Source organism: Castanea sativa, chromosome 4, assembly GCF_040712315.1.
Source record: "Castanea sativa cultivar Marrone di Chiusa Pesio chromosome 4, ASM4071231v1".
NCBI lineage: Eukaryota > Viridiplantae > Streptophyta > Magnoliopsida > Fagales > Fagaceae > Castanea > Castanea sativa.
In genome coordinates, this window is record NC_134016.1 from 25,898,219 (window position 1) to 25,908,337 (window position 10,119).

Below are 10,119 nucleotides of genomic sequence, written 5' to 3' on the forward strand. Positions count from 1 at the left end.
TGCTTCAAGAAAGGATTCTTTCCTTTTAAGTTTGAAGTTCCTTTATAAAGGACTATGACATGTCATAAATAATTATTGGCATGTCATAAATAATTAAATTGTTTAATTATATGAGACCATCTATAAATGAACTAATGGGACATTATCATAGTCCATGAGATGCATTGTATGTAATTTATGTGATTTAGTCACAGAAGATGTAAATCACAAGTTCCTTGTAAACTCAAAATGTAGTTCGTAGTCGGTGATGAAATTGGGCGTTTCATCTGCGAAAACTATAACATATCAACTAAGATGATTTGTCTTGATCATGGAAGTGGAGACTTCTAGTTGGTATGTTGATATGTTTTAAGAGTTAAAGACATATTGAACAGGACCGCTGTGAGATTTATTATTCTCCTAACGATTGTCAAATGAATAATAAATTTCACGACTTTTATTTACATAAACTCTAAATCCTAAGAGAATAATGGACCTGATCATGAGATGTAGGTTACTTTGATATATCAGGAGTGAGATCTATTGGTCACGGTCAAAACCTCAGTATGTTGGGTAGCCGCATTTAGTGTTGATGGAATATATATTCTCAAGATGGAATTCATAATCTCTTAACGGAGATATAAAATATTCCCTTGAGATAAGTTTAATGGGTTTGGTTATTCAGAATGTTGGACCCAACCACTTTAGTAAGGAGTTACTAAAGTATATATTTATGAAATTGGATTTCTTAAATATATGATGAATAACAAAAATGATTAAACCGGGTTCTCAATGATTAAGATGTAGTAATCTTCAAAGTGGTAGTTTATATTCCTGACTTTGTATTACTACGAATATTTTAATAAAGGGGTTGAATGTATAATAAAGTCTTGAGATACAATTTATAGATAAGGCCTAGAGTGCAACTATATTTATATAGTGGTATTAAATATAATTTATGGTAACTTTGAACTTGTCAAGAGTTGACAAAAAAGCCCAAGGCCTATTGGAGCTAGTATCTTATTGGTCCCTTTTGGTCCCACTCCAAGCCACATACTAGAGCCCAATTGGATTGACCCAAAAGGCTAGTCCAATTAGATAATCAGTTATATAATGAGAGAAACACACAGAAATAAAGAAGTCTCTTTCATAAGTGTTTTTTATTAAGATCAGACTTAGAATGAAATAGTTTGTGTGTGAGTGTTAGACACTTTCTTATTCTCTCATTGGAAACTGATTGAGAGACCATACATCTTGGACATTAAGTGGAATTGGAGTAAAGATTAAAAGTGTTCCCAAGTGCTTCTGATCTTCGGTTTTGAATTTCACCGCTCCAAGGTATGCTTTCTTATTCTCCAATTCTAAAACTTACATAGTGCATGTTATCGATTGTGTATGAAGTAGATCCGTTAAATTTCCGCTGCGTATGTTTTGTATGCGATACAAATACGTGATTTTCCAATAGTTCCATAATAACAGGATTCCAGGGGATATATTCCAACAAAAGCAGTGCCTCATAACATAGAAAATCTTGATGATTCCATAGTTTTTGATATTATTGATCCAAATACGAGGGACTAGAATTTAGAGTTGTTTGATTATTCCATTACTCTGTTTGTAGTTCTAAAAATTAAAGTCATCCCGCTCTGTAGAACTCCTCAAGAAGATTGTGTGGTTTGGCCTCAAAGTATAAGTGGATTATATACAGTGAGAATGGGTTATCGACTTCTTTGTGAGTTGGAAAACAGGGAGGGTGCCTATAGCTCAAACTCAGTGACACAAAAAATTTTCTGGAATGGTATTTGAAAATTAAAAATTCCGAACAAGAAGAGAATTTTCTGATGGCGGGCCTGTTCTAGTGCTTTACCAACATTGAAGAATCTTCATCACCGAAAAGTTCTAGACTCTCCTCTATGCAACGCTTGTGGAAAGTTAAAGGAATCTACTCTTCATGCCCTATGGGAATGTGATGTAATCCATCCTAAATGGGGATCTAGGTTCAATGATATTCGACGTGATTTTACACAATTCTCTTCTTTCTGAGACGTGGTCAGTGTGGTCGAACAACAGCATAAAAACTTGGAATTATTCATAGTAGTGGCATGGTTCACAGGTATAGGAGGAATAAATGTCGACTCAAGGAGCCTAGTCAATCCACTATGAAGATTTTTGAGGCAGCACAAAATTTAGTGATCAAGTTCTAGGCAAAACTGTCAAGCAAATCTTGTCCTCCAATACCTGTTTGCTCGAGATGGAAACCACCAATACCAGACATATACAAAGTTAATTATGAGGGGGCTATGTTCGCAGAGATAGGTGAAGTTAGAATTGGAATTGTGGTTCGGAATGGAAAGGGTAAAGTGATGGCTTCCTTAGCTGAAAAGATTCACATGCCATAAAGTGTAGAAGTTTTAGAGGCTTTGGCAGTGAGGAGAGCAACAATTTTCACAATGGAATTGGGATTTCACCGAGTAATCATTCCACTAATTAACCCATTAAAATAATAATTTTTGATAGAAAAATTCAAAAACCAAGGCTTAACCGCTTTGCATCGTTAACAATGATGCCTGGGAAGGGGAAAGACCTCTAATAAAAGAGAAATGTTGTCCAAAATATTTTCACAACAAATCCTAAATGACAAGTTGTTACTGGCTGTTATTGAAGGGTAAAAAGGTAATTTAAATAGTGGATTCAAATTAGAACCAGTAATAACTTGTCACCTATTATTTGTTGTAAAATTGCTATGAAATTAGAGTTGATTCATTGTTATGTATGTGTGATATGATGCAAACATACTTTACTCCTACAAATCTATGGATGGTGATTCATGGAGGAATGCACACCATGAGTTTTGGCAGGAGGGGAAAGACTTTGGGGTTTTTTTTTTTTTTTTTTTTCTTCCTTTAGAGATGTTATTGTCAAAGTTAGCAATTAGTTGAGTTTTTTTATTAAAAAAAATAGGGTAAAATATTATTTTTGTTCCTAAACTTTACCAAAAGTTTGTTTTTTATCTCTAAACTTTAAAAAGTTTTTTTTTTCATCCTTAAACTTTATAAAGAGTTTTTTCAATAGTTTAAAAACAAAAATAGGAATGAAAGTAGAACTTTTTTCAATAGTATAAGGATGAAAACCAAATTTTTGGGAAAGTTTAAGGACACAAATAAAATATTTTCAATAGTTTAGGAATGAAAGATGAACTTTTCAATAGTTTAAAGACAAAAAATGAACTTCTTAAAGTTTAGAAATGGAAAACATTTTTTTTTTATAAAGTTTAAGGACCAAAATAGTATTTTATCAAAAAATTATTATTTTGATAGTTTAATTAGTGAAATGCTGACATAGCATCATTTGGAATCTTATTAGTCTTATATTAGAAGGAAAATGTAAGGATTTTAAGGACTATCTGTGATAAAGTTCACTAAAAAATCTAGAGGATCTAGATCCCTTGTACACACACAATGCATTTTAACAAAGAAATACTTTTAAATTGAAATTTAATGAAAATAAATGGAAAATGTATTTATTTACTTTTTTTTTTTTCTTTCTCCCTTTATCTTCAGCATCCCCTAACAATTCTCCTAATCCATGTTCTTCCGATGCAAGACAAACCCCTAAACAAACCTCTCAACCATAATCAAAATGCAACACAATCACCGCCATTAAACTAGCTAGAGGGATTCAATAAGTGGTCTTTATCCATTCATAAGAGCTCCCCAAGTCAAGTTCTAATCACCAGCCTACTTTCTTGGCGGCAACCCATTCTAAGAGCTCCATAGTTGGGATATCTTTCTATGCAATTTGCAAAATTGTGAAATTTTGTGAACTATCAGAATTTACAATTTTAAAGGAATAAATAAAAGATCATAGAGGAAAAAAAAAAGGATTGGTAGAATTTTCCGCAGAGAGAGGAAAAAAAATTAGTATAATTTAATATGATTTTAAAAATATTAAGTTTCAGTTTAAAAAGATTGGTTTTATTATTCATTCAGAGCATTAATTCAATGAAAGCAAAAGGATCGATATGGGCATTTCTCAAAGTTTAAGAGTTTATAATTTTAAATTAAAAGCACAATGTTCAATTTACCCAAAGTTCGGAGTTTTTATTTATTTTTATTTTTTATAAAGTAAGGATAAGTTTAAATAGAGAAAAATATATGTTGTTATTCTAAGAATTTGAATTCAAAAAATGTTATAGTGACTATCTTAATATTATAGTATAAGTCATGTTAACGGATGCTCTTAGGACAATTGTTAATAAATTAATATTAGAAAATTTTTTATATTACTTTCACGAGAAAATATAAAAAGTTATCAAAAAAATAGTTGTTTTATAATTTTTCCATAAAAAATATTTGTAAAAATAGTTCTAAACCCGTTGACATTTCCCTTACACTTACAGTATTTTTAGGGGCTACATGTCTTGATAAATGCAAACAAGGGGAATGCACATGGATGCACGTGGAAAGCTATCCTTTGTATGAGAAATAAGAGTTTTTTTATTTTTTTAGTTTATTTATATATTATTATTATTATTTTGTATTAATTTATATTTGTATATATATATATATATATATATATATATATATATATATATATATATATATATATATAGAGAGAGAGAGAGAGAGAGAGAGAGAGAGAGATGGATTCAAGTTACACTTGGTGTAATTCTAACCAATGTTACACCACCCAATAACTTGTTATTGAATTAATATTTTGAAAATCCAACCGTTGAATTACATGTTCTATATGGTCCTAACATGCATGCCAATTTTCATATCAATCGGATGCTATTTACCATTTGATCTATAAATGCATCTTTTATGCATTATTTTAGACTACAAAAATTTGAATTTTAACAATTGATTGATGACATGGCTATTAATCTTTAATCACCTTGAAATTTTGTAAGCATGAAGAATATACAAAGATAATGTAATCGAACGGTGGATTTGTCAATATTCGCGTCCAATTAAAAAATATTGAGTAGTGTAATATTGCTTAAAATTACACCAGGTGTAACTTGAACCCAACCTATATATATATATAGACACACACACACATACATATAAAGTGATGATTATTATTTAAATTGATTATATTTTTACATATTTCTTGATTTTTAAAACTATTATATACTCTAATTGTTTGATCTCTAATTTATTTAACATAAAATCTTGATTTGAATGTTTAAATTCTGTATGATTTAAAAGATAATTCATAGTTTACAAATAGAATAGATATAGTAGAAAAAATAGTTGTTTTGATTAATATAAAGACAAACTTTAATGTACATGCTTTTGTTATATACAAGCAATAACATAAGTCAAATCATATTGCAGATTACATATTTTATGTATGATTATATATATATAACTTGGTCTCACGGACAAAATTTTCTAGCTCCATCACTAAATGGAGAGTAGAGAGCAGGAGAGAGAGAGAAAATAATCTTGCAATTCTTTTTTTTCTTTTTTTTTTAAACACATATCTCTAATAATTAAATAAATAAAATCCTAGGATTATGGTTTTTTTTTTTTTTTTTAAACTATGGGCAGCCAACATGAACATCTTTTGGGCCCAGACAAGTCCAGCTTACTTTTTTTTGAGAAGTCCAGGTCTAATACCCAATATAAGTTTTCCCAGAACTGAGAGGCTGCTGCTTAGTTTATACTCAAGTCGGATGGCCATGAAGCATATACATTATTTTATCTGCATACGTTTTTTCTTTATTGTTGAAAGAAACCAACCATATAAGCCCACGCTCAAAGAACTCAACCCATTTCAAAATTACATGAAAAATCAGAATCCAACCTAGATAGTCAGATTAATAAGACAAATATTTCAAACCAAAGTCTATTTATTTTTATTTTTTCCTTTACAAGTAAAAATAATGAATTTCCTGTCTCTTTGAATCAAGGAAGATAAACAATGTGAACGTACTAAAAGTAGCACTGAGTTTCTTTATATCATAATCACAATTAGCATTAGTGGTAGAAATCTATGTAAATATATTTGCAGAAGTCCATGTCTCAATTTTAAGGCTCCTCAGATTAACATTTGGTGTGTTTATGCATACGCAAATTAGTATCCACATTTGAGAGTGTTTTGACCCATTTTCTTCAAAAGTGCATTATAATTACATAATCAAGTACACAATACTCTCCAAAGGAACTAAATCTAGAACATTAAAAACAATAATTTTTTTGCCAACAGGCACAACCAAGTTAGAAACTTAAATAGGTTGTTTCTTTTTACTCCTCATGGGGGTACTGGCATCTAATAATTGTCTGACAACATCTCTCATTGTAGGTCTCTTGCTTGGCTCCTTTTCAGTGCACCTCAAAGCCAACACAAACACATCAATAACTTGTTCCATGATATCTGAATGCAAAAATTCCTCCATAAGGCTTGAATCAACAATCTTTTCAATTTCTCCTGTATTGCTCCAGACAGACCTGACCCAACTCACAATATCCATTTCCTCCATGAATGATGGATCCAATGCCTTCTTTCGGCTTAACAGCTCAAGCAAAACAACCCCATAACTATACACATCAGACTCCTTACTCTTTGTTGTTGTGTATGCATTTTCTGTAAAGCCATGGTACACAAATCATTCAATTTAAAAATCTAAAAATAGAAATAGGCTAAACAACAATAAATGCAGAAGAATTACCTGGTGCAATATAACCAAATGTACCCGCAACTGAGATGGATGGGGTTGAAGCAGAGGACTGATCCAGAAGCTTGGCGATACCAAAATCAGAAATATGAGGCTCCATCTCTGAGTCTAAAAGTATGTTATTTGGCTTGATATCACGGTGTACTATAGGAGGATCACAGTCAAAATGGAGATATGCCAATCCATGTGCTGTTCCAACTGCTATTTTGTAGCGGACACCCCACTCTAGTGTTGGTGGTGGATTCACTTCATGTAAAACATCATGAAGGCTCCCATTTTGCATGTACCTATACAAGATTAAGCCATAGTCCTTTTGTAACCAAAAGTCTTCCAGTCTCACCAAATTCCGGTGCCTAATCTTCCCAACAGTTTGAATTTCTCTAGCCATACTTAGGTTTCCTCCTTTATTCCCAGAAAATGCAAGCTTCTTCACGGCAAAAACTTTGTCTGGGCTCAATGAGGCCTTATACACAACTCCATGGGCTCCTCGCCCAATTAAATACCGGTCATTTAGATTTTCTGTAGCCTCCATTAGTTTTTTAAGCAGGGAAGATGGTCCCTCTTGAGCAGAAGTGTCAGCTTCCTGCTTTGGTCTTCTGCAGAAAAGAAAAACAAGAACCAATCCGAGAAGCATAAAAACAAGAGCTAGTGAGAATCCAAGGGCTATCATTGCGACTTCTAATCTACTAAGACCTTTTTTATTGCTTGATTGAAGGTCACAAGGCTTGAAATTGCTGTTTCCGGTGCAGGTTAAGCCACCAGATGGAAGACAACTGACACAAAGGCTGGGGTTGCCTAAGAATGATGATGGAGATGAGTTCAGAAACTTCATTAGTGTTTGCGGGACAGGACCTGTGAAGTGATTGTATGAAATATTGATCTCAACTAATGACTGCATTTCCTCTAGAGCTATCAAAGTTCCTGTCAAATTGTTATGAGACACATCCAGCTGCAGAAGCCTGTTCAATTTCCCAAGCTCTAAAGGAACTTCACCTGTCAACCCATTACTGCTGAGATTCAATGCATAGAATAGATCCTGCAGTGCCCCAATAAACGAAGGAATCTCTCCTCCAAAAAAATTTCCACCAAGTTGTAGCTCTGAGAGCATTTTAAATTCCGACAAGAACGATGGGACACCCCCAATAAAACGATTCTCTCTCAAAATCAAAGTGGATAAACCTGCCCAGCTCCTCAAACTAGATGGAATTGAGCCATTCAATAGATTGAAACCCACATCAAATCTCTCTAATTTGACACAATTTGATAGCTGAGATGGCAAAGGACCTTCCAATTTGTTTTCAGCCAAACTCAATGTCTGCAGATTCACGAGGTTTCCTAGCTCTGGGGGTATAAACCCTGTAAACATATTCTTGGACAAAAAAATGGAAGTGAGGTTGGTGCAATTTCCCAGGCTTGATGGAATTGCTCCACCAATATTATTTTCACTGATGTCCATTAATAAAAGCTTTGTATTTTTGGCAAATTCTGGAAGAGCCCCTGTGAAGTTGTTTTGTTTGAGGATTAATCTTCGCAGAGTTGAACAGCTTCCTACATCAGAAGGTATGCTACCTTGAAGTTGATTTTGACCCATATTCAGCACACTTAATTGCTTTCCAAAGCAAAGATTTGGAGGAATTTTACCGGTGAACTTATTATTCGTAAAGTCCAACTGTATTAAGCTGCTATTAATCCCCAAACTTTCAGGTATGACTCCAGAGAATTGGTTGTCATACAATGAAATGTTTTTAAGTTGTTTGAGCTCAGTCATCTCCAGAGGTAGCTCCCCGGAAAGGCTGTTATTATACACATGAAGATACTGGAGACTCGGAATCTTCCAAATGCTAATGGGAATCTCACCCATTAAACGGTTGTTAAACAATTCAATGACCTGCAACTCAGTCAGCATCCCTAATTCACTGGGAATTTCCCCCTCAAGTTGGTTTGTATACAATTGTAGGTCTTCCAGGGACTTGCACTTCCCAAGTTCGGGCGGTATTTTTCCAGACAAATGGTTTTCAGGAAGGTGAAGTTGTGAAAGCTTATATAGTAGACCAAAGGAAGATGCGATATTGCCCGTTAAGTTGCTACTCACAGCAGCGAAGTATGTTAAGTCACTACAATTGCCCAAGCCTGGTGGAATACCTCCACTAAAACCATTGAACGACAAATCCAAGTAGTATAAACTCTTGCAATTGCCCAAACCCAAAGGAATTCTACCCTCAAGACTATTTTGGCTGACTGATAAATAAGCAAGGTTCTCAAGATTGTTTAGACTCTCAGGCAAAATACCCACCAGTTGATTCTGATTCAAATAAAGTTCCTCCAGTTTACTACAATTTCCAATAGATGAAGGAATCATCCCTGATAACTGATTACCAGATAACCATAGACTCAAAACCTCACTCATGTTTCCAACATTTGCTGGAATTGAGCCATTGAAATTGTTATTGTTTAGATACACATATTCCAAGTATGGAATCCGAAACACGGATTCGGGTATTTCACCAATCAGCATATTTTCATAAAGGCTCAATGACAGTAAACTATGCAAGTTTTCAAATCTATCAGGTATTTCTCCACTAAAGTTGTTTACAGATAGGTCCAATTGCTCAAGAACACTACAGCTGCCTAACTCTTTAGGTATGACACCAAAGAAATTGTTATAACTCAAGACAAGGATTTGCAATTGACTAAGGTGCCCAATTTCAGGTCCTAACCGACCTGAAATTGCCTGACTAGAGAGGTTAAGGGACATCACATTGTGAGCGTTGTCACACTCCACTCCTGCCCATGAGCAAGGAGAGGAATCAGAAGCATTCCAGCTGGAGGTTATGGAAGGAGGCACAGATTTCCAGTGCCTCAGGAGTGCCAACAAAGTTATCCCATCAGAGTTGAGACCAGAGACAATATAACCATATATGGATGCAGTGAAGCATAAAATCAGCAATAAATGGTTCAAAACAAGCTGCATGGTAATTCAAATTTAATGGTGCAGATTCTGTAGAAGATAAAACTATAAAGAAAGACAGACTAACTCACTAAAGATGGTAAAAAAGAATGTTCAGCTTTAGAGTGAGTGATGGTACTTGCCTACTTGGGGCTTGCAGCAAAACCCAGCATTGATTTGGAATTTAGAGAGAGGAACAAAGTTCAAATCTTGAGAATGAAAGAGAGATAGAGTATGTGTGAAAGCGGTTATGTTATATATAGTATATATGTAGTTTATTGTTGTATCAGAAAGACAGTGCAATGTTGTCCGTAAGAGAATTAAATATGTTGCATGGTTTTTAAGGCCAAATTTGTGAGCCATCTGCTAGTGTCTAACATGACAACGCGGTTTCTGGCCCCCGCTATAGATAAGACGCTGGACCTTTTTGACAATTTGACTTGCTTTGGATCTTGTCTGTTACTCGGTTGTTGTCTTTACCGAAAAATATCATATCTTTTTCTAGTAA

General features: G+C 33.9%; 1 protein-coding gene across 1 annotated transcript; it reads right to left on the reverse strand.

Moving 5' to 3' along the window:
• Positions 1–5,974: 5,974 nt before the first annotated feature.
• Positions 5,975–9,908, reverse strand: LOC142630573 (uncharacterized). Its single transcript, XM_075804584.1, has 2 exons — positions 6,659–9,908; positions 5,975–6,573 (listed from the first exon to the last, which is right to left on the reverse strand). The coding sequence occupies exons 1-2, from the start codon at positions 9,633–9,635 to the stop codon at positions 6,215–6,217; spliced, it is 3,336 nt and encodes a 1,111-aa protein (XP_075660699.1). The 5' UTR covers positions 9,636–9,908; the 3' UTR covers positions 5,975–6,214.
• Positions 9,909–10,119: the final 211 nt, after the last annotated feature.

What these genes read in the sequence shown, in the direction of transcription:
- LOC142630573 (XM_075804584.1), bottom strand. Translation starts at nt 9,635, where the DNA reads ATGCAGCTTGTTTTGAACCATTTATTGCTGATTTTATGCTTCACTGCA. An exon ending in ATTTGGTTATATTGCACCAG is followed by an intron (nt 6,574 to 6,658) that starts GTAATTCTTCTG and finishes ATGGCTTTACAG; the next exon opens with AAAATGCATACACAACAACA.